This window comes from Elaeis guineensis, chromosome 9, assembly GCF_000442705.2.
Source record: "Elaeis guineensis isolate ETL-2024a chromosome 9, EG11, whole genome shotgun sequence".
Classification (NCBI taxonomy): Eukaryota; Viridiplantae; Streptophyta; class Magnoliopsida; order Arecales; family Arecaceae; genus Elaeis; species Elaeis guineensis.
Genome location: NC_026001.2, coordinates 93,568,420 through 93,593,544, shown reverse-complemented (window position 1 = coordinate 93,593,544; position 25,125 = coordinate 93,568,420). Strand labels below are relative to the sequence as shown.

At 38.1% G+C, this 25,125-nt stretch overlaps 3 protein-coding genes across 3 annotated transcripts; 1 reads left to right on the top strand and 2 right to left on the bottom strand.

The window, feature by feature from the left end:
- Positions 1-2,162: 2,162 nt before the first annotated feature.
- On the top strand, positions 2,163-3,813 carry LOC105051022 (uncharacterized). Its single transcript, XM_010931282.4, has one exon. The coding sequence runs from the start codon at positions 2,178-2,180 to the stop codon at positions 3,672-3,674; it is 1,497 nt and encodes a 498-aa protein (XP_010929584.2). The 5' UTR covers positions 2,163-2,177; the 3' UTR covers positions 3,675-3,813.
- Positions 3,814-4,539: 726 nt separating this feature from the next.
- LOC105051023 (actin-related protein 2) lies at positions 4,540-16,557 on the bottom strand. Its single transcript, XM_010931283.3, has 15 exons — positions 16,399-16,557; positions 15,820-15,930; positions 15,487-15,621; positions 15,226-15,297; positions 15,006-15,084; positions 14,703-14,752; positions 13,806-13,909; positions 13,644-13,712; positions 13,492-13,555; positions 10,700-10,768; positions 9,630-9,713; positions 8,734-8,792; positions 6,719-6,785; positions 5,338-5,421; positions 4,540-5,041 (listed from the first exon to the last, which is right to left on the bottom strand). The coding sequence occupies exons 1-15, from the start codon at positions 16,438-16,440 to the stop codon at positions 4,961-4,963; spliced, it is 1,170 nt and encodes a 389-aa protein (XP_010929585.1). The 5' UTR covers positions 16,441-16,557; the 3' UTR covers positions 4,540-4,960.
- A 998-nt stretch (positions 16,558-17,555) lies between these two features.
- LOC105051021 (pentatricopeptide repeat-containing protein At1g74630) lies at positions 17,556-20,285 on the bottom strand. The gene has a single exon (XM_010931281.4). It carries the CDS (start codon positions 20,232-20,234, stop codon positions 18,234-18,236), a length of 2,001 nt encoding a protein of 666 aa, XP_010929583.1. The 5' UTR covers positions 20,235-20,285; the 3' UTR covers positions 17,556-18,233.
- Between the last annotated feature and the right edge of the window lie 4,840 nt (positions 20,286-25,125).

Here is a 25,125-nt window from a genome sequence, read left to right as displayed (position 1 = left end):
AAAGTGGAGGGGAAGGCTTGACATAGGATAGCATCGGAGGTTTTCTGAAGGAGCATGACTGCTCAAAAGCTGTTGACATGATCGATGAGGTCTGTGGTCCTATTGTAGCTCTCCAGCTGAGGAACTTTGAAGTTTGGTGGGATAGATTTCTGGAGGATGCTCGTCATGAAAGGCAGTTCAGAATCGAACTCATTGAATGGGGTTGACGGATTGTTGCAAATCTACTGGATCTTTCGATCCATTTCTTGAAGTCTTCACTCGACTTCCACATCTCGGTTGGTATGCGCTTCAGAGCGTGAAGGAGACCATCGGTTGGGGGTTGAATCATGCCCCGACCAAAGACTCGGAGACTGCCGTCTCCTCAGCTCTTGAGTATGATCTGCCATCAGTCGTTGGGTTTGATTCACCAGCTGTGGTGCCGACAGAGGCTGGATCGCTGCTTGAACGACAGCTGTTAGTTGCTCCATCTGCTGGAAAAGCAAGTTGAATTACTCTACGGTCACTGTCGTGGGTTGCTGCACCGGCGCAGAAATTTTCGCCACTATCTGAGGCATGGGAGCGGAGTGATTTATTTCATTCTGTACCTATTGGGCGGTGGAGGTGTTGGTTTGCTGGGAGAAAATCTTACGTGGAACCATCTTTGAAAGTTTCTGGCTTGTCTGCTTCTTTCTATAGGACCTGAGATTCGACCCTTCCTCTATCTATTGCGGTTTGTTTCTGGTTGACGTCAGAAAATTGAGAAGCGCAGCGCTGGAGCAACCTGCAAAAAAATTCGGATTAGAGGATTGTGCTTCGACGAGGATCCTTGATGTTCAAGTCAGAATGCACAAACAGAAAAGCAGAGTTTTAGCTCTCCAAGATGGATTACTTACTTGGATCCTCGGAGTTTGAGTATTTATAGAAGAAACGGTCGTGTCACCATTTTTGGTAGACAGACTGGCCAAATCTGGTGCGGTTATTTAGTTGTGATTTTCAGGATCAGATAGTTACACCTGAAAGATTCTCAGGATCAGACAGTTACGTCCAGATAGCATTGATAGCTATAGCCAGATAGCATTAATAGCTATAGCCAGTTGGCACCTACCTTTTAGATTTGTGCCTGATCAATGTGCTTCCGAAGAAAGATCAGAGAGTGTAGCATGCCAACTAGGAGTTGGGACTGATAGTTTTTCGATCAAAGATCGGATCAAATTTTTTTCGTTTAAGGATTCGGATCAAGAACATTCTGACGAGAAATCGAACAAAATAGCCTCCGACCAGAGATCGGAATAGAAATTTGCCGATCAGAGGATAGACAAACCGCAACAATTAAACCACTTGAAAAGCGCTGATATGGATCCGATGGGTCATAATGGATTTGAATCTTCATACATCGTCAGCCCATTCCAGATTACTCCTAACAGTTTCCAATTTGCCATCAGTTAAATTCCAATTTATCTTCATGTTAATATCATGTCTTGCAACTGGGATTAAGCTTCCTTTAATTAAACTCGAATAATGTCTAACTCAAGCTTGGGGTCTCAATTGACGGTTGTTCTAGGCCCTATGGCATTATTCATTTCTAGCTTGTTATTAAGTTGGTCAAGGGCCAACCATGGTCCGTGCTATAGTCCATGTTCAAGTTGGACCAGTTGAGTAGGCACTGTTATTCAAATAATTACAGTTTTCTTTGTAACCTCAAAAAATAAATTCAAAATATAATTACTAATTTTTAGATATTATGTTTATATTAGAATATAGGTAGATTGATAGATAGATAAATCATTGGATGGATCGTATCTAGATAAATGCTGAATAGGATCCATAAAAATTAAAACTCGCATACTTTGCCGCATATGTGATCAAGTCAGCTTAGAATTTAAATCGTGTAAATTTATGATATACTCATACTTGGATCCAAATGATCAACATCGATCTATCTATTGATTGATCAATATTAATGGATCAATTGATTGATAGATAGATAGACTATTAGAGATGGATTGTATCAAGATTAGTGTTGAACACCATCCATAAAAATTAAAACCCACATAATTTACCACATACGTTGTCAAGTCACCTTCGCATTTAAATTGTGTAAATTTTTAGTACACTCGGACTTGGATTTGAAAAATTATGTATTCGAACATATGCCTCTAAGTCACCCTGATGTGGTCCAAGCGCACCTGTTAACGGATATGGCGTGTCTGCTCTTGATTCGTTCCTGTCGGCACTTGCTGTTAGCTGCATTGTACCGCGCCAATGGTAAATGCTCCCGCGCGCCTAGCGAAAGAAGAACGTTCCACACCATTCCAGAAACATCCCCTTCCGGCCTTCCATCACCTCTCCCGATCCCACTCGAACGTTCCCGATCCCAAAAATTTCCCAACCCAAATCCCTATTTATACCCGTCCTCCCACCCCAACGCAAACCATCCGAAAAAATCCCAGCTTTCGAAAACCTCGCAATCGTTTGAGAGAGAGAGAAAGAGAGAGATGGAGAGTCCTTTCTTCGCTAGCCGACGGAATCCAATTCGCTATGGCTACGTTGCCCAGCCGAGGCCTCGCCCGCCGGCGGCGAAGTCCCGGGTCGTATCTATCCCTGTCCAATTCGTCAGGTCAGAGGAGGAAGAGAAGACGGCGAAGAAGCCTGCCGCCGCAGCCGCCGTGCAACAGCCGGCGGAGGTCGACCGGGCGGGGGCCGCCGTCAAGGTCCAGAAGGTCTTCCGCGGGTTCTTGGTGCGGAAGAACGTAAGGCTTGTCCACAAGGTCGCAGCTGAGGTGGACGAGATCGAGAGGAAGATTAGAGCGGAGGAGGAGGTGATAAGGAGGGACGAGAAGGAGCGGCTGAGGGTGAATGAGATGCTGATGGCGTTGTTGTTGCGATTAGATTCGGTACGTGGGGTGAGGGATTATCGGAAGAAGGTGATCCGGAAAGTGATCTCGCTGCAGGACGCCGTGGATTCGATCGCCGCCGCTCGGGATGAGAAGGAAGTCGGAGGCGAAACCCTAGGCGCAGATATTGGTGCACCGGTCGAAACCCTAGAGTCGCCGGCGGTGGCAGAGGAGCACCGCATCGTTGAAGAAGCCGTCCCTCAAGAATGCAAAGACGGGATCTCGGAAACCCTAGATGCCCAGAAAGAGGAAGCGAAGGCAGAGGAGGATGAGTCCCTCGAAGAAACCCTAGAAGCGAAGGATGAAGCACCAGAAAGAGAGGAGGACCTTGCAGAAGGTCCGGTCACGATAGAATCGAAGAGCGTCGAGGTGGGCAACATCGGAGATCCCATGGAGGAAACCCTAGGAAACTACCCAGCGGACACAGCTCCACTGGGAACAGGGGGTAAAACAGAGGAAGTAGTGGAGGAATCCGAGTTGAAAGAGGAAGGTGCCATCTTCGATCCAATGGAGAAAGAGAGGGCCACTGAGATCGGGGCAGAAGAAAGGAGCACAACCTCGGATCAGATGCAAGGAGTGGTGGAGAGCCCGGGGGTGAAGGAGGTGATGGAGAGGGTGGTGGCAGAGAACGAGAGGCTGAAGGGACTGGTGGCGGAGCTCTGCGAGAGAAGCGCCCAGCAATGCCGTCTGATGGGAGGGCTGGTGGAGAGGGTGGAGCATTTGGAGAGGAGGATGGAGAAAAGGAGGAGGAAGAACATGAAGAGAAGGCATGCTGAGAATAAATATATCCTCTGCTCTTGAGAAGCGAAGGAGCATATGTTTTGTTGTCTAAAATGGTGTCTGTTGCATTTTTTGTGGATATGTTTTCGTGATCAATAGTACCTGTGTCTTTCTCAACTTAGCCTGGAATAAAGAGATTATATGGATTGTTTCAAGGAAATCGTTTGCGTTATATTCTTTTTCTTTTCTGGTTTGTAAGTTGGTGAGGTTATGAGACTTTTCCAGAAGTGTTCAATGATTGCTGGATCACCATTGTTGATATCAACCTCAGGTACTGGTTAATGTTGAGTGGGTATGGATTGGGTATCTTTTGGCATTTCTTTTCGACCTGAACACTGTGTATAGAATTTATTTGGTGGTTGTGGGGTACATTAACTTATATTTTGGCGTTTCTTTTCGACACAGAAAAGGATTCAGAAACATTCAGAAACCAAAGAGGAAAATACAAAACAGGAAACCTAGAACCAAGGAGGAAAATACAAAACAGGAAACCGAAAGTACAAAAGCGGAAACAACAGACAAATAAGAGCAGTGAAGCAGCTTCAAAAAAATCTGGGCAAACGGAGATTAGATAAAGATCCCCAAAGGAAAAGTAGCAATCTCCCAAAAGGGCCTGTTTTGAGTAAATGCTTCAGAACATATAAGCTGGCACTTATATTTAGAGCTGAAAAACTGCTTAAGTAAATAATATCAGTCAAAAACTCACTCAGCTGGTGCGTTCTCATTAATCCATTTGAAATGCTATCTCATGAAGAAAAGTGACAGGTGCAAAGTACCAAGCAACTCTTTTCAGTGATTTTTTTCTTAGTGACCGTAGCAGTGCTCTTACAGCTAAACTTCAATGTCTTGGCAGTAATATGTTATGCTTGGTCTTGATCCTAGCCAATTTTAGGCATTAAAGGAAACAAATGTATGCATATTGTAAATACAGGAAGAGATGTTCTTCACCAGGAAGATAACAATCTGCAACGATCTTACAAGTAAGTTTTTGTTCAGGTAAGGCTTCCTGGTAAAGCGTTTGATGACAAACTGGATATATATGAAACTTTTTACAGATATTAATATGGTTACAGCAGAGGTTTGGTTGACCATCATTGCGACTTACAAGTATCACACAAAAAAGTCAAAACTAGTAGTTTCCAGTACAGAATGCCTGCAGATTTGTTATGTGTGGATGGATAATGATTATAGCATCAATTTCTGGTTGCAGTGGTGCCTCCCATTTGTCTGTATCATCTAGAGATTATAATTCCTGACACCGCTCCTCGAAGGACTTTGTAAGTATATGCATTTGTTATGCTAACTAATCATGCTTGGCCACATTTTCGCAAACAAGCAGTTCCTTCTTCCTGATATTCTTGCCTGGTAATCCAGAACTCCGGTGCATCCTGCTCCAACAAACCAACTGATCAGCACTAGCTTCAAGATCAGACAAAGTTGGATGTGATTTCATTAGGAAAATAAAACCTTAAATAGTTTTCAGTGAATACATTTAGGACAGTGATGTTATTGTGATGACATACAATGACAGGTTGCTTAAAGAGCTCTCTAAGCTCCAAAAGCAAAAGATGGTGGGATATGAATTGTCCCACGTCTATACATGTAATGACATAGTGGTTCAGAGAATTCTAGGCTTCAGAAAAGAGAGAGAGAGAGTGTGTGAGAGGACAGGAAGCAGCAGCACCTTCATGATTCCAGCAAGGACAGCACCTCCTAGGTAAACCATATGCTTTCTCCGTGGAGGATCCTCTATTCGCAACCGTAGTTTCTGTCAAAGCATAGAGAAAGGGAAATAGACATTCATTTCGTCAGCTGATAAACAGCAGCTAGTTTGGAACTTCAAAGACATCATATAAAACTGATTTGCTAACCAGATATCTGTTCCACAATGCATAACATGCTGTTAGGCATGTTGCAGTCAAAAGCACACAGGTCCATGTTAGTTTCCTCAGGCAAGTGATCCTAAGAAGGGTATATGGGAGATGAGGTACAAAAATTTGAGGAAGTTATATATTTTGTCACTTGTCCCACATGAAAGCAGCAGCAGGAACATCAGCCTCAGTGGTACCATATAGATTCAAAAGCATTATACATGATTACCTTGTGCAAGTGTATGGAGTAGATGAGATTGTTGATTGTGTTATTCTTAATCCTAGTCAAGAATCCTTCCATTTGATGTGTAATAACATATTGGACACAGATTAAAAACCTGTAATGTACCAAAAGATAATTCAAGGGTGTTGGCAAGTAACCCACTCAATGCAACAATGAGGTAGTGCCTTCATTCACATTTGCCAGAATATCTTTAAGATCTCCCATATCTGCAGAATGACAATGTATTTTATTTTGTGATTGTGCAGACTCTTTTTATTAGTATTAGATGATACATTCAGTTATGTGATACACTGTCATGTGAGAAAAATATTGCAGCAGGATTTCCATTTAATATGCAATAGGGTCTGCAACATGCTCTTGCACTTTTCTTGTTTATCCTTTTTTCCATTTTGTGTTAAATGCAATCTCTGGGTTTAATACCTCCAGGCTCCAGCAATTGAGCACAGCATGTGCTAAATTGAAGAATTCACTATTTTGGACATTTCAAATCAAGGAGATTGGCAATCTTGTGGCAAGTAGTTTCTATTGGAATTTTATTCTCAGTATCAACCATGTAGTTCAATATACAGGGGGGCAATACAGAAAAGCTTGAAGAAGAGAATTAGAGTCCTCTCAGACACTTATTGTTGAATTACCATATGACGAAAGCTAAACTGCTCTATGCTTTCTAGCATTTCAGGAATATCTGATGGCACACAAGAAGCAACCATAACCAAGCAGAGTCCAAGTAGGTGAGTTTCTCAATTCTATTTCATCATGTATAATATGATCAAGAAAGAAGTCTAAGGACTCAAAACACAGTAAACCCTATAGCAGGGAGATTGAGAAATCATATCATAGTGTAATTAGATTAGCAGTCCCATCAAACTAGGAAAGAAAGTTATCGGGTGGTGGGCTATGGTGATAGCCACAATGATTAATCCCGTGAAAACAGAGATAAAAAAAATTACCTTTAACCCATCTTTGTTTCCTTTCAAAACCACTTCAAGATAGCGATCAAGAATTTCCTTCTCCAAGCTGTTCGAATAACATGGACAGGTATTAGATTTGTACTCCACAATATGTTTCCCAGATAGCTGGAAGTCAGTCGAAATGTATTTCACCATTTGTTCTCAAGTGACGTTCATAATCCATAGACATGACAAATTGCAGTTTCATCTTGTAGAGAACTATTACTAGAATTTTGAGTAATGATTAGTGCTATAGTATATCCTATTTGAACTGCAATATAAGATTTCAAGAACTAAGAGGGATATAAAATTCCATTTTTACATGTGCATATCTTAATACATATAAAACTTAGACTTGTAGGAAGCATGATAACAAGTTTCTCATGCTCTGGATTTAAGTTGAAAACATGAAATCCACATTTGTTATGGCCTCCTGGAAATGGCCCTGGCCATGGATCATGTCAGCTACAAGGAGAAGACTTGCGAGTTTCTGAATAGAAGGAGGTCGATGCTTTAAGATGTGTCAAGAGATTGAAATTTGTAATAACTAAAAAAAGAATAATCTATTTATTAGAGATATTTCTAAAATATCCCAGCATCATGAAAATAATGTTTTGGAGTACTATGTTTATCTTAGAAGTGTTTGAAAAGAGTGATAGACCAACCATGTACCTTCTCTGGCTCAATGAAACTTTAGTTAGATTTAAGATGACTTCTTGGAACCTCTCTCGTTGCTCGTGGTGGGCGCTCAAAGCTGCTTTACTTTGCTCCTGCTTATTTCTTCTTTCTCGTTCTCTTTATTCTACTCATTGGTTATTCTCATACAACAACAGCAGAAGATATTGAACCATTGGGGTGTGCAGTGGGGGGGCGTGGGGCATGGGGGTTTGGTGGATGGGGGATGTTGTGCTAAAGTTCATGGGCCATATTATGTCCATCAGATGGGTTGGTGTGCTTGAAGGTTGGCAAGATATTTCTCATGTCTAAGGAAGATAAAAATCAACCCTAGCTTGTGAGATGCATGGGGAGTCTACTAGTATAGGGTGTACTAGTAGTCCTAGCCTTATTATTGTAATCTTTGGAGTCCTAACCTGTCTATGATAAATTCTGCTATGCATTCTACCTGAAGAACATGAATTTTTATGTGTTGATCATCTAAAGGATTTATTTCTGGTTAAGGCTCATTGAATGGTAATGTCACCATCAATTATCGATCAATCTTGTTTTATAAGTTTGTAGAGCTGCTCCAGAGTACACATATCTTTATACAAAAGTTAACATAATTTTTTTATGGATTATTTAATTTAGTGATCTTTATTTTGAATTCCACAAAACTTTTCCCTGGACCGGATATCCTTTATATTCTCCTTCTCCTGTACCAAATCAATCATAATCTCAGCAGACAACCAAATTTCAGCCACAGCACTTCTCTTCTAGCATGAGTTGTGACTAAAGCCCAACTATAAACCCAAACATGATCAGAATTCTTCATACTCAGAAAACAATCATAATGCGCAATTTTGTCCTTACAGTTGCCAGTCTCACTCCTTCAAGTTCTAACTTTAGGTAAATGAAGCATGATTTGATTCTGTCATCATTGCTAGGTGAAAGAGGAAATCACATAATCAACATTGCATAGTATATGAGCACAAAAGCAATCCACAAGACAAGGGAGGTGATAGGCAACAAAGCAAAGTGATTAGAATTACTGATAATATGGACAAATACTGCATAAAATTTGCATATGTTTAAGCAGTTATGTGTAGTTCACACATTTTCAGATGAAGAAAAATGATATTAAAGTAACCGATATTCCTGGTCTATATGTGATTCTCTCTTAAACTGTACATATTCATCATATATAAAACCAAGTATCTAATATGTACCTATGTTCCAAAAGTCCAGTTATCAATAGGAAATTAGAAGGAACACTGAAGTTTTTTATGTAAAAGCCAACTTTAAGTGGACATCTCGAAAATAAAAGCATGATTGTTTTCAAATGTTTAAGGTTATACCGGCTAGGCAGTCCAGGGTACATGGTACTCCCTCCACTCAGAACAATATGCTGGTACAGCTGCCAAAACAAAACAAACTACTTATGAGAAAGCATGACCACAGAGCTTAATTGAATAGGATATAGTTTTAGATATTAAAATCAATCAAAAGATACAGGATATCAGACAGAGCCAAATTACAGTCTACCATGCACAACTGCTCAACATACAAGGACAACTAAATGATTCTGCACTCTCATATCACACATAGTACAAAAGGAGCAGAGTGCATTCATTTATTAGCAGATATGCTCATAAATACCTCTAATTCTGCAAGAAAGATTGACAAATGGAAACCATATAAATTTTGAGGAACAAAAGAATGATGAGAGGCTCTAATATCAAATTTAAGACCAAGTTAAAATTGGCTGCGATAACCACACACCCACACACACACACACACACACAGAGACTCACACTATGTCGAATCTTCACTTTCCAGAAAGGTTACATGAACTTATGTGTAGATGATGTGACCCTAGCTTGCTAATTAAATTCCATCTATATGGGTAGCTAGGAACTCCAGCCCATGCTTTTTATTTGTAATCAATTCAAATAAGGCATTTTAATTACCTCATAGTGATATTGCATGGAAGCTTCTCAGATAACAAGAGCTAATCCTGGAACAAGGTCGATGATGCATATACAACTGATATGTGTGAACCCAATATAACTTAAATCACAAATGTTCTAAGGTCTTCAGAAACAACCTAATTCAGATATTGTCAAAGGCCAACAAAAACTGACCAAACCATCAAACAACATTATCTTTTAAACATCATTCAAAATTAAATATAATCATGCAAACATTTGAAGTAACAGTTGCCCACAAATGGCCTACAGAGCAATTCAATTACCATCATCCTGTTGTCTATATCCATTTCCTGAATGCAACGGAATGCCATGTCCGCCATTCCATCTCCTTCAACATCTATAAGCTCCTGTATCCAGAAAATAATGTCAATAAATATCTATCAAGCTTAAGTTTTCAATAGGTTTTAAAGAAAATGGATTAAGGTCATCGAATGGACCAAAAAACCTAGGTGGAAGGAGACTATTGGCCAATAAAAATATAGATGAAACTATACTTGACTTTAGAAACATTTTCGCTCGATATCTTAGACAAATCATAGGAAACAAGGAACAAGAATACTGATCATATATGTAGAAAAGGGGTGCATATGTAAAGTAACAAACATTACTAATATGAGCTTTAACCATGATAACTCTGCAACCCATTTAATAAATTACCAGGCAAGGATTCATATATCATCCTATATGCATGTGTACTATGAAATGAAATATGGATTTACCAAGATAAGCCCTTTTTCCTTTAGCAACCAATATGGCCGGTTTGTCATTATTTTGAAAAGACAGAACATAAGGCGAAAAACTATATTATAGAAAGGAGAATCCATCAGTTCACTTCTATGATTTTGCTATCACTTTCTAGCTTAAGAAGGACCTGCATTTAGGAAAGGCATGTTCAGAAAAAATAAAGGACAACTGAAAACAGAGAACCCCACTCTCACGTTAACCTTAATTGTCTGAAAGTCAAACTACTAGACGTAGTGACAGTCTAAACTCTAATGCACATTTCACAAAAAGGTAGAGGTGCCCAATTAACCTTTCTGCTTTCCTATTGGTATCGAATTATGAAGTACTGGATATTGGTTGACTTCAAGGTTTTCCATTGTTTTATTGGTCAGCAGCTTACAATTTGAGCTCAACAATAATATAGGTAGGTGAGGATCAAAACTAACCTGTGGTATCTTAAAAACTTTGTGTGAAGGGTGTTCAGTTACAACAAAAACAACAACAACAACAACAACAATAACAACAACAATAATAATAATACAAATTCCTCCATAAAATAGACAAAGCATGTTACAATCTGGAAATTACATATTAATAGTAACTCGCATACCGGAGTAAAAAGCGCCTCGGGGGCCTGGAATCGTTCAGTACCAACTTTGATAACTCTTCCATCTGGCAGCTGATTAAATGAAGGTTAGAACTGATAGTTTGAAAAAGGAAGGAAAACTATAGTTGTTCTGATATATGCAAAAGAAGCACAGCCACAAGTAAATAAGGATTCCACATCTTATGTTTATCAGTACATAGAATTTTCACTTAATAAGATGACATCCTCCTGTTCAAGAAGACAAAAACACTACAAGATGCGACATTTTTATTAACTGGAAATTGAAAAATTGAGAATACATGAAGCAATGTTTTGTGTCCTTTATCTCCTAAAGAAAAATTCAAACAAGGTGAGATACCATCAAGAGTTGAGAACCAAATTTAATTGACTGCTTTCTGCATTAAGCAGTCTAAGGCAATGGTGGACTATCGGTCTGTCATTAATGTTTCTTTCAGCAAGTAAATAAAAGGTATGAGGATAGATGAAAAGAGTTTTTTGTTTTTTTCCCACTCTCCTGCAGGAAAAATCAAGCTAGGTAAGATTGAAATATTGAATGCCCAGAGAAGAATTTGAATATTTGATTAACTGCTCCCTTCAGTTAAGCATTGGAAGCATTAATGCAATACACTTCATGTCCCGCTTGTCATGTGTTGCAATGGCATCATCTTGCACTGTCATTTTTACAATTTCTGTACATACAGCTAAAGGCACAAAGCTAGATGTGGAACCCATATATCCACCACAGGTCCAGATACCTTTAGAAATGTCAGTATTTTAGTGTACTTTCATTTGTAATCTTTCCATCTGAGTTTGTCTCTTGTAAGCCATCATTTTCTAGCCAAGATAAGGCACGGCTTTTATTTCTTATATATTGAACTTAGACTTTGATTGGTTATTAGAACTCTCCTGGGCTCCCTTAGACCATGCCTTTGTAAGCTAGGCAATTCGATAATATGATGATACTTTCCCCAGAGAAGTTAATTTTGATATGGAACAACATGCAATTCCCTGGAATCGTCTAGGAGCATCAAAAGTGGAAAGAACCCTCACAATAGCATCATAACAGTCTGTTTCTTTTTCTAATGGACTGAATTCCATAAAGATCTTATCAATAGCCTTTGCTGAAGACCTCAGGATTTTTCAAGATGGAATTGCCCTTTGTGAGGGACTATGACCCCTTTTTCTTTAACCGCATTTTTTTTTCAGCGATTTTATGTTAAGGGCTCTTATTAGACTTGGAGCTTATATAATGAGCTCCTAACCACCTACTAGTCAAAGGAACACAGTTAAATGATGACTAATGGAACTAGCAGCTCCAATTTTTGTAAACTCATAATAAATAGATTGTTACTTCACACACCAAATGCATGCTCAATATCTTGATCAAACATGCAACAGAAAATATAACTTTAAATGTATCTGAGTAGCTTTTAAGCCGGTGATTCTCCTACACACAAGTTCTACATTATCTTGCATTGTGGTGTTGTTGACAGAACGTAACCGTTAATGCAGAGCCTTCTAGTAGTACAAGAGTCTGCCCACTAATTCCTACTTGGAAAATGAATGTGGCGGTTGACATAATATGAAATTCTCAACATTTACTTTTCAGCATTTTTTTAAAAAGAGTATGATGGAACACATGAATTGGTCTTCAGAATAGGCAGAAATTAATTGGTACCAACTACCAAGCCATAAAGTACAACTATGTTTGATCACTGAAACTAATAAAATGAATTCCTGTGCTGGTGTCATGATGGTTTAATGTAAGAAAAAAAAAGGAAAATGGTTTCTTAATATCAGGCATTTTCTAGATGGAAAAAAAAAATAAAAAGAACAGACACATGCAAGAAGAAATAGGAGTTTAGAATAAAGAAAAGCTTGAAAAGTATCTTAGTAAAAGAAAGACATGAATAATCCAACCTCAAGGCTCAAAGGATGGGAGCCTAAAGGGAAATCTCATTACTGGATCTACAACATAGGTCAAAAGAAAGAAGGTTCCTACTGAAGTGGTTAAAGTAACTCTGACAATGTAATCAATCAGCAACACATGATCCATTGGATGACAGAGACATGAAATAACTGAGTGGTGTGCACCATAAATGTAGTTACATTCTCACAATTGTTGTATGTACAGATGACAAAGGGCATTTGCTATGTGCCTAAAGTACTGTCCCAGCCAACATTTTATGTCTCATAAGATAACCACTTTAGGTTTCAACCAGTTGTTAGTCTACAACATGTACATACCTATCTCTTAACCTATTAAGCATCATTACAACCTCCATGATTCAAAGGAAACACAAAAGAAGGTGGTCTGACATGAGAAATAAATTGTTTGTGCTAAACAGTTTTGGTTTACTTCCACACAAAAAAAAAAAAAAAACAAAAAACAAAAACAAAAAACAAAACAAAAAAAAACAAAAGGAAAGATGCTAAACAATCTTGGTTGAATGTACACTACTAGGGTATACCTATGTCAAAAAGGAGATTGTGCATTTGTTTACAAACAGGAATAGTTTACAAACAAAAGATACTGCCAACTTAATGGAAGTGGCCAGTGATAAATACCCATTTCTACCAGCTGAAGCAATGTAATATCAAAATGAGGCAAAACATGAATTCATATTCAGCTCTCATTTACATGTACAGGTGGACAGTCATTCTTCCAAAACTTGACTGCTGCATACTACACTTCTGTTTGGAAATCCTCAACCATAAAAGAATAAAACAGATAAAACAGAATCTCTTTAGCTAATATATGTGGCATATATAAGATAACAGGACAATTTACTTACAGTATATTTCTTGACAAGAATAGTAGTTTCCAGGCCTAACTGGTATTCACGTTTGTAATCATAGCTGCATAAGAACAGATGTTGGTAAAATCCTGGAGTACCTAGATATACTAATCTAGCCAAATAGCTTCATGAAGAGAGAAAAACCTCACCTAATGTAACATAGCTTTTCTTTTATTTGCCTTACAGTTTCAAAATCTGCGGACCTATTCATGGCATACCTGCAAAATCCAAATTAATCATTATTACTGAAATGAGTTCATTCCCTAGCATGTCTAATCATTTGCAGTATTGGTTCAGAAAGTAACTCTCACCCTCTACGAGAGAGCAAATCAACAAGGTAAGATGTTATATGCCTGCCAGCTACATTCATTCGCTTTGTTAGATGGGGAAATGAGTAGCCATCAACTACAGGAACCTGCCAGCCACTTAACTAATGTGAGACAATATCAAAACTGGAGTAAAGATCTGGTGTAAAATCTGCAGCACCAGTCAATCATAATTTACATTAGACCAATATGTATTTGGCTCTGACATCCAGCAAAAATGTTAACTATAAAGTAGATATACTTTCTCCACCTCAAATCTCACACTTGATCAATGATACTCGACCAAGAAACAATTAGATAAGGGCAACTTTGGTAGAAATGTTCAGCGTAGGAGCAAATTTCCAGAACATGCAAATAAAAGGGTGTGTTCTTCATACATATTTCCAAATAGACTCAAAATAATAGAAAAAGGTAAAAGTACAGGAATTGCATCATGGGAAGTGCAAGTCAAATTTGACTAGAACAAGTGGCATCAGATAGTGAACATCCTTTGTACAATTTAAATTCTGGCAGTTGTATATTCTCAGATACATTGTTAAAAAATAGTTCAGTATAAAAAGAATTACTGTACCCATTGAGTAGTTGCATCCGAAAATGCATAATACCAAGAACCAGGATGGGCATCATGAATATAGAAGCATATCCAGATCCAAATAGATGAACTAGAGTATCTTTAAGGTGCATAATAAAGTAAAAGAATAAAACTTCTCCAAATCATAAATAACTCCTTTCATGTGGACAATAAAGAATTTTGGAACGTCAAGATGAACTAGAGTATCTTTAAGGTGCATCATAAAGAAAAAGGATAAAACTTCTCCAAATCACAAAAACTCCTTTCATGTGCACAATAAAGAATTTTGGAACTCTCGAAATCCACCATACCACATGAGTGACACCATCACCAGAATCGATGACAAGACCAGTCAGCAAGCCTGTCAAGCATAGTTGATGTTAGGAGATTGATCGCATACTAGCTGGAAAACACAAGATAATATATATTACAAATAAAAATGTAGAAAATAGCCAAATGATGGATCCAAGAAAGCTCAATTAGTGAATTATGACATCCAAGTCAATGATTTTCAGTAGATTTATCAATTATCATTTAAAGATATCCATGTTACACGAGTGACTCATAAAACTAAGATTTATTGAAATGCAAGCATATAAAATCTACATAAGCACCTTGAGCGTATAATGTAAGAACAGCTTGGATTTGAATGAAGACAGCACTGAAATTATACTTCTCAAACATGGTCTCTATCTGTTATACATGAAGCTCAAGTTGTGAGAACTGACTTTGACATAACTAAAATATTGATTGGATCAATACCACTGGGGATGTATTACTGAAACACATGGTGATACATAACAGAGGGATTAGCAATTGAGAAGCAGTACTGACCATTTTTTCACGATTTTTTGAAGGATTGAGAGGCGGATCTGTAAGTAATATCTTACATTCAGATGGATCTATCTGGAGAGAGGAAATACAGAGTATAACACCAATCACTTTTATGAAGCAACTAAATGAGCTGAACCAGATTCATAATCGAAGACAATCATACAGCATGGGTGCTTATAAGGTGATCTACCAGGAGGACTGACCAATGCCTAATGTCATAATTACATGCTACAATCATTATTCAATATACTGAAACTATACCTTTAGTTCACTGTAAAAGGCATGATCCCACACATGGCCCATATCTTCCCAATTCTGCACAATTCCATTGCTGACAGGATAAGATATATCTAGTTGATGCCGAAGGTCTGCACAAGCTGCTCCCACGACAATATCCTGAACAAACCAAAGAAAAGGATCGGCACCTTTTACAGTGTAAGCATTTTGTGCTATCTTTACCGAGTCACTCAAAACATATAGATAGAAGTCAAGCAACAGTCTTTACTCCTAGGATATAACAAATTTATGTGCATCAATTAGAGTTTTACGGCAAAGATTATTAGCATTAAATAGGCAAAGCAGTGGAGATCGGACCGTCAGTTCCTGTTCGATGAGCGATTCTTCGTAACGAAGCAACGGCCTTCCGACCACGCACGGAAACACAGAGGTAGGAAAGTTCTCTCCAGCAAATCCACACTTCACATACTGCATCAGACTCAAGAACAGCTCCAAATTACTCAATTATTATCTTAAAATAGTTTTTCTCTCGATCAGTAAAGTTGAAAATTCGTGCTCATGAAATAAATAACAAACGGGCTGCAAGCAAAAAAAAAAAAAAAAATTCACAATTTCTTCAAGAAAGAACGTGAAAAGAATGAGAACTTGCAGTGGCTATCGTTCTACTGCATCGAAGTTACTCGTCAAGAATTTTACTTGATAATTCAACGGTTCATAAATTTTCAGAAGGGTTTTCAAACGATCGGCAGTTCGTTCTTTGATTCAAATATTTAACCTATAATAAGATCCAAAAAAAAATAAAAAAGGGTCTAGAGGGATCGGATCTGCGGATCTGACGAAGATCTACTCGATGAATTGCGCCAAAAAGAATAAAAAAAATCTATAATAGTGGAAGAACTGTAATCGTGGGGAATAAAAAGGGAACGTAGTGGTTACCCCGGTGCCATTGTCGCAGACGACAACATTTCTGTTGTCCATCCTCGCCGCTCTCTCTCCCTCCCCCTCTCTTCGCTAATTCTGAACTCCAAAGCGGGGATGGAGCGCGTGCGATGCACGCATGCGCGCGCACTGGTCTTGAGAGGGAGCGATGAACAGAATTCTGCACGTGAAGAACACGTGATCAGTTTTAATGAGAGACTTGTTTTAGGTGAACGGCTAGGTTCCACCAAACAAGATCCTGATTTTTTGTTTTTTTTGATGAAAAAACAAGTTCATGATTAGTTACCAAAAAAAAATTCTAATCCCCAATCTGCAGTCCAATTTGCTCTCGACATAAATATCTGACTTCCAGCGATACACACTCTCTTAAGACACCCTAGATATTGCATAGCATCGGATGAACAGATTGGCTATAGAAAAACCGCTTGATATCAATGAACCATCCATCTCTGGATCCCCCTAAAAATCGTAGAGGGACCACTTGACATCAGTAAAGAGGATAAGAGAGTTGGGCATTGCATTTGGACTGATTAGTGCAGATCCTCACAAGATTGGGAGTGGTGAAAAATATTTGAGGATGTAAGGATTATTACCTTGCTATAAAATTGATCTCAAAGGTTTATTGTCACGAGATAATTGTAAGAGATTGAAACAATTCCACCATTTCAAAGATGGAATTTGTTCTCATATTGATTGTTGGCAAAGAATGAATACAGTATTGCTCTTGATTTTGTGCTTTGGATGATGCAGGTAGTAGAAAAAGGAGAGAGAAGAATAAGAAGAGAGAGAAAAAAGAAGAAAGAGAAGACAACCCAACATTATGCATTCTCAAATCTTAATTACGCAAACTAGATTCTTAATTAATATAATAATAGATTTAAATAGATCACCCAAAATCTTAATAAAAAATCTACATAAAAAATAAAATTTTTTAATTATCAAATAAAATAAATTTTTTTAGTTTTTATATTTATGTTTAAAAAAAATGCGCCTTAATGCCTTATTAGACGACCCTCCATCACTAGATGTATGTTTCTTTGTGATCTTTTGCAACCGGTTCGCACATGTCAAGCAGAAGCAGATGAAACAAGAGGATAAAACAAGAACTTAAACTTCAACAAGACAAAACAATCTTAAAGAAACAAATGCTCAAATTCTCCAAAGTAAACTTCACTCGTTACCAAGTAGGCATTATTGCTCACTCAAAATTCATGAAAGAAGAATACAAACTGAATGTGCACAAGGTATGTGACAGCAAACATGTGGCTCATACAATAATGTCAACAGAACCTCTACCCAGAATTTGTCTTTCCAAGTGAGTGGCAAATATTTTTATGTCTGCTTTGAAAGCTGTTAATAGATACGGATCTGTGGCAGCCAAGATTCAACTAAAAATATCTCTTGCAAACTATCTACTTGGAGCTTGGCTTCTCTCCAGTTAGTCATATAGTGGAGGTAAGTACTGTTCCCATCCATAGATGCTAATATAAATCTACTTTTTGAGTAGCAAATTATTTGCTTGTCATCGAAAGACTCACTGTCATATCTATGAATAAAATTTTTTGAAAAATCTTTTAGATACTCTAGGATCATGTCCAAAAACATCACCATCCAGTCTTCTCCCAACTATTTGGCATCAACTTCATAAATTCATATCCACTGTATAAATATCAAGGCTATCTCCCATGTCACCACAAATCTTTCCAAATCCCTTCTCACAACCTCCACGGTATTTGAGGTTCTCTCTCTTAGATAGTCCGCTGAAATGATGGATATCTTATTTGATAGCACTATCCATAAGCAAACAATAAATGATACATTCTGACAAGCATTCACCAATAATCTGAGCAAGAACAAGACCCCCCAACAAAATGGTGAAAACGGTTGCAGTCCCTCACTATCACTTGCCTATCATAATGCTGCGAAGCCAGCTTCAAGAACTGATGACAATCATTGCAAACACGTAGGTTCTTAAATATTCGAATGGTAGTTCCCTTCTCCGTGGTTATTAGTCCATAAGCAAGAGCCAATTTCTCACTATGATGGAGGAGTACTTGCTCCCTTCCATTGCTATCCACATCATGCAACACAGAAGAAGTGCATGGTACATATCCCTTCCTCTTCAATCTTATAGCCATGTGGTCCAGCATTTGATATATCTGTCTGCAATGAGGATGATGTTGGTCTCCGGCAAAGAATTCATGAACTCCATTGCTCACCTCGATCGAACTGCACCCAAGCTTCTTTACAGCTCCCTTCTCCTTCATCATCCTCCTCATTTTTGCTGCATCTTCCCACCTATTAGCTTTAGAATATATGTTAGCCAGCATAACATAGTTTGCACAACTTTGAGGTTCCAATTCTATGAGATGGAATGCCACCTCCTCTGCTAACTTCACATTGCCATGGATTTTACAAGCGCTGAGCAAAGATGCCCACACCATGGGTGGAGGCTCCATTGGCATGCCCAAAATCAAGTCATGAGCCTCTTCCAGATGTCCAGCTCGGCCAAGCAAATCCACCATGCACCCAAAATGTTCCACCTTTGGCATCAATTTGAACTGCTCCCTCATCATGTTGAAATATTTCAACCCAAACTCCACCAGCCCACCATGAGCGCAGACCCTCAAGAGCCCCTTAAAGGTAACAGCATTTGGCCAAATCCCTTTACTTCTCATAAAATCGAAGACCTGAAATGCCTCCTGCGATCTCCCATGCATTGCAAAGACCTCGATCATTGTACTGCACAAAAATGCATCCCTTTTCACTGCATGGTAAAAAACTTTTCGAGCATCCTCCAAATTGCCACACCTGCCATACATGTCAACAAGTGCAGCAGTCACATAGAGATCCATCTTTATCCTTTGCTTCTGAATGTAGGCATGAACCCATTGTCCAAGATCCAATGCCCCCAGATGAGCACAGGCTGGTAACACCGCGACAACAGTAACCTCATTGGGCTTGATGTCTGAAGCTTGCATCATCCTGAACAAATCCAAAGTCTCAGAGAAGAACCCACAGTGGAAGTAGCTACCAATCACTGCATTCCAAGACACCACATTTCTCTCCGGCATCAAATCAAACAACTCCCTCGCAAAAACAAAGTCGCCAGCTTTAGCGTGCCCAGAGATCATGGCATTCCAGGAGACGATATTTCTCTCAGGCATTTCATCAAAAAGCCTCCTTGCTGCCCGAAGATCACCTATCTTGCAGTACATATCGAGAATGGTATTCCAAGAAGAGACATTTCTCACCCGCATTCGATCAAAGAGATCGCGGGCGAGCTCGAAGTCGCCGCACTTCACGTGGCCGGCTATCATGGTATTGTAGCTAATGGCGTCACGGCCGTCAGTCCGGTCGAAGACGCGGCGGGCGAAATCGGGGTGGCCGCAAGAGCAGTAGGCGCCCACGAGGGCGGTGCAGAGGGGAAGGTGGGCGTCGAGGCCGGACTTTACGGCGAGGCCGTGGGCTTCAAGGGCGGTGGCGAGGGAGGGGAGAGCGGCGGCGGAGCGCAGGACGGCGGGAAGTGTGAAGGGGTCGGGGGGGACGGAGCGAGCGCGCATGAGGGTGTACGCGCGGAGGGCGTCGAGATGGGCGCCGGAGAGGGCGAAGGCCTTGATAAGGGCGTTGTAGGAGGAGGGAGGAGAGGGGTCCGGGAGGGAGCGGAGGAGACGGCAGAGCTCGTCGGTGGTTGCGCCGGATAGGGAAGAGGGGCGGAGGCGGTGGTCGCGGCCACCGGCGACGCCGCCGAATTTGAGGGTTTGGAAGGTCTTCTGGGCCCATTGGTCGGCGGGGGTAACGGTTGGGGACGGAAGAGGGGAGATGGAGGTCATAGCGGCGTTGGCTGGGTTCAGTTTTTGCTCGCGCCCCCCCGCCCCCACCCTCTCTCTCTAATATAATATAATATTTATTTATTTATGTAACGAGAAACGGAGCAACCAAACAAATTAGGATTGATATATCCAACAAAATAATATATATATATATATATATATATATATATATATATAATGAAAAGTATCTACAACCCTCACTGTTCTGTCCTTAACATATTTTCGAAAAACTAAACTACATAAGAGACAATCCAATTTACAGCACTGTTTGCCTTCTAACAAACATGCCTAATCTCAAAAGAGACATACTCCCTCATGATTCTCCAAATATCACGAAGAAGAAGATGAGAGTATACTGTCTCCACTTACTTTTGGATCCATCCTACCACTATAACAGAATCGTCCTCAATGATCAGATAATCAGCCCCCAAAATCTATCTCACTTAGGTGATGCTTGCATAAACACTCCGAAGATCGAGATATCAAAAAGATGACTTTTGCCGGCTATCAACGGATCCGATCTCATATAATAAATAACAAATCTCGTTTTATCACTGCTACTGGTTATGCTGCTATCAAATTTAATCTTGAAAAAATTTCGGGATAAAAGCTTTTAGATGAGAAAAACTCGTTTAGTTACTATACAAACAAAAAAGGAGTCTTAGATTTCTCAAATTGTTAAAATTACTTAATTAAGAGATAGACCAATGATCTCGGTTATATATATATATTTTCAATTGTATCCTTATATTTGCACATTATTTAGAACCTAGTAATACTACCATAGCTGTAATCACTAATAATGAAATTGATCTTTTTAGTGGGGGCAATGATAAAAGATATCAAAATGAAGTGTATATATGATTGTACATCATTTTGCTAAAAATACTCAGTCAGTTACAAGTGAATCTATTGTTTAAAGGGCACTTCTCTTTTTGTCTTAAATCAATTATTAGAAGACATTGTAATTGTTGTTATGACTCCATAAAATATTCACTTTTACATCAAAGGCAAAAAAGAAATCAAATTGAGTAGTGAAAATCAAAATTCAAAATCTCTAATACAATACAACTTCAGTCCATAAAGTTTTATTACCTATCTTGTGATAAATCAAGACAAAAATTTGAAATCCCAAAAAAATCCAAAACAATTGATTGACTAAATTACCATACATCAACCACCAAATATTAGTTTGGATGGTGTGAGCTCTCAACTCTTATATGAGAGGACAGGAGTTCAATTTTGGATGGTGTAGATGCTTAGAATTTCAGCTAATCTTGGTTTCACCAGAAAGCTCAGCCTATCTAAGAACCTAAGTTAAAGCGTAGGTAGGATGGAGATAGAAAAAGGAGGACTTTGGCCTGCCCTGTATATAAAGCCATGCAATGTACTGGCACTTGCTTAATAAAAAGATAATATCATCTAAAAGATTGTATTTGAAATAACCAAATGTTTTAATAAATAATTTGCTTAATATTTTTTAGTAAATTGGATACATTAAATTAAACTAAATGTGAATAGATACATCTATGGGAATCAGTAAATAAAATACTTAAAAAGTAAACTAGAAGATCATCCGATGAAATCTACAAAGTTAATCTCATATGTGGACTATATAAGATGCCATCCAATCAGCAGCATTATTAGCCACTCTATAATTATATGAAACAGTATTTGAGATAGCGCAACATCTTCAAATAATCCTGTAAACCATCATCATAAAATCATCCTCTAAATAAAAATACGACGCCCCCCCAAATATATATAGCATAGCTCAACCCTTCTTAGGCCACACATAATTATGCTATAGGAATTATCGTATTGTAGATTCTAACTTCATCTGCTACAATGAAAACACTATTAGAAGTTTTAACAACAAAGCTTGCTCCACATAAAAGTCTTCGCATTTCTTACATTACCGTGAATATTGATCCCGAGAAAATAGAAGGGTGATGGCTCTTAAGAAAATATATGATGTATGGAGACGTAGCAACTGCAAAAGGAGAGCCACAGATTATCTTTATTTTTCAAGAATCATTAATAGCAACCATCTTGGGCTTGGATAGAAGCTTCCAGAATAATTATTCTCATACTTTGCTTCACATTGTGGAAAGTATGCTCATTTCTTGCTAACTAAATATTATGTGCAATATAACAAATCAAAGTTGCTTCCTCCATTTTGTCATTCTGAATAGATTCTCTTCCATAATTTGTAGAAACTCATGCAATGATAAAGATGAAAGCATAAAAGTATTCAATAATGAAGTATATCTCTATACTTGAGATACTACTTTGCATTGTGGATTAACATGAGATACAAATTCCTCCACCTCTATGCACATCTCATAAAAAGCCGAAATATGGAGATGCCGCTAATGTAATATGGTGCTACACAAAAGCTAATGTTTTTGTTATTAAAAAAAATCTAAAGTATAAGATCATTTACATAAAGCATTTGCAATGCATGGTTATACTATATGTTGGATGTATGTCCTAGAAGCTAAATTGACCGATACTTGTAAAATTTTTTTAGAGCATAATTTGTAAAATTAATTTTTATATTAATAAAATTTAAGTTATTATCTATTCATATCAGGGTTTATTATGTCTGTGAATTGTCCATTGAGTTAATGAATATGATAACACATATTCTCAAGAGTTGAGAATTTGAGATATGTATTATTATTAGTTAACTTATACATTACTTCCTATCGTAGGATCATTGCAGGGACAGTAGTTGATCAAAAAAAATTGATGCATGATCACTTTCTTCAGGTAGATGAGCCTTGAATTTACGGTGTAGAGACATCAGAGTGAAAATGCAAGTACTTGTTCGGAACAAGGATATTGAGTGTGATTAATTTTGAATAGTCACAAAGATATCTACCTTCTCATCAGTGATTTACTCATTGCTGTAGTAGTATGTTTAGTTCTTTGACTTAATGTGCATCGACAGTTTACCTTAAGGGTGCTGTAGTTTGACTATATCATAACTCAGTCTCCTAGCCATATGGAGTCTTGAGGTATATATTGGGTGTAGTATATTTATTGTAGAAATTGGATTGTACTAAGATGGGATCTATCAATCTTGGTAGAAGAGGAGTAGTCTTATATAGATCATGAGCTTGAGTTCTAAAATCCATGATCATGGCAGTATGAATGATGAAAAGATATTTCTATAAGATTTCACATCAGACTTGAATCGATTGATTCTAACATATAACAAGAATAAGGTTTGATGAGTTATTCTTGACCTTTACTTTATCAGGACTCATGATAGAAGAACTGAATCACACGAGAACTGCACCTAGAGGTTCATTTCTTCAGTTATGCTGGCTTACCACTACATATTGCTAGATGTCACTGATGGATTGTGAGAGCTAGTTGAGATCATTTTGGATTAATGATTCTTGATGGATATGAGTTAGAATTATTTCAATCTACTGAAAGGAGTTTCAATGATACTATGATGGAGATTATAATATATCTCACTATCAGACAGAATTAAACCTATGGAATCATATAATAAGGAATTTAATCTTGAATTGATCCAATTGGGCTTGTAAAGTCACAATTAGATTAGGATTTGATGAAATCCTATTGGGTTTAGGTGCACCATGCTAGCACACGATTAAACCCAAATTTTTTTTTGGACTTGATTCTTTATTAGATAAGATTTAGATCAAATTGAAGCCTTAATCCTTACCTAATCTATTTGGGTCAAGAGGGGCATCACATTGGGCGCTTCAATAGGATTAGATCGAGCCAATTAGTTCACTCATTTTTTTCTTTTTCTCCCATAATTTGATATAAATTTTTTGGAAAGGATCAAGTAGGGTACATGCCACCTCTGGATAAGATCAAGAGGAGCACACGCCTCACGTGCATGGCACATGGAATTATGTGGAGAAGTAAGAGAGGCATACACCCCTCTCTAATTTTAGCTTATAAAGGAGGAAGAAAAGGCACATGCCTCATCTCTCTCTTGCTTGGATGAGGACAAATGGCTGTCAAGTATTGGTGCTCACTTCACCTTCCTATTTGGGAGAGATGACATTCTCTTTTAGATGAATTTTTCTTGAAAAGAAAATCTAAATAAAGGAAATATATCATTATGAGATAACAACTAAATATTTTATCTTATTTGGTTTGAATTTCGAATTTAAATCAAAGCTCTATAAAAGGGGCTGCCTTTAGGATTTGTAATGAGATGAAAATCAGATTTTCATAACCTTTCCCTGAGTTCAAGCCTCCTCTCCCTCTCCACTCTATCCAACGCTTAAAGAGTTAAGCGTCCACATCTCCTCACGCCTAAGATTGTTGGGCTAGTTTTTCTTATGCTAAGAAAGTCTCAAGTGTTGAGATCGAGAAAAAAAGATCAAGTATTGATCTAAGGTCAAGAAAGGCTATCAAGAAGGATGATCCAAGAGTGATCCTGGTGGATACCTGTAGAGGTCGGACAAGTACGTGGCTCAACAGCGAATCTTGTTTAAATCCATATTTTTTTTGGATTGCGGTGTTCATCTACCTGTGCAAGGTGATAAATAGTTTATCACAACAATCTTTTTGCATGCTGTCTTTTTTACTTGTGTTCTGATTTAGATCTAAGCATTGCATTCTGAATCGGATTAAAAGTTTTAAAATCCGATGTCTCTAACTCTGATCCATCCGGTGTGGGATTTGATCCTTCACTACATACTATAAGAAAAAAAAGTACCATTCTAAAAAATCATAAATATCAAAGTAAAAATGAAAGAATTATATCTAACCATGATTAGTAGTATTTAATAAAAAAATTGATAGTTTAATAATAACAATCTTCTTTAATATGGTTAATAATGTAAATTAGTAGCATTAGACTAAAGGTAATAATGACATTATTTCCCTTTTT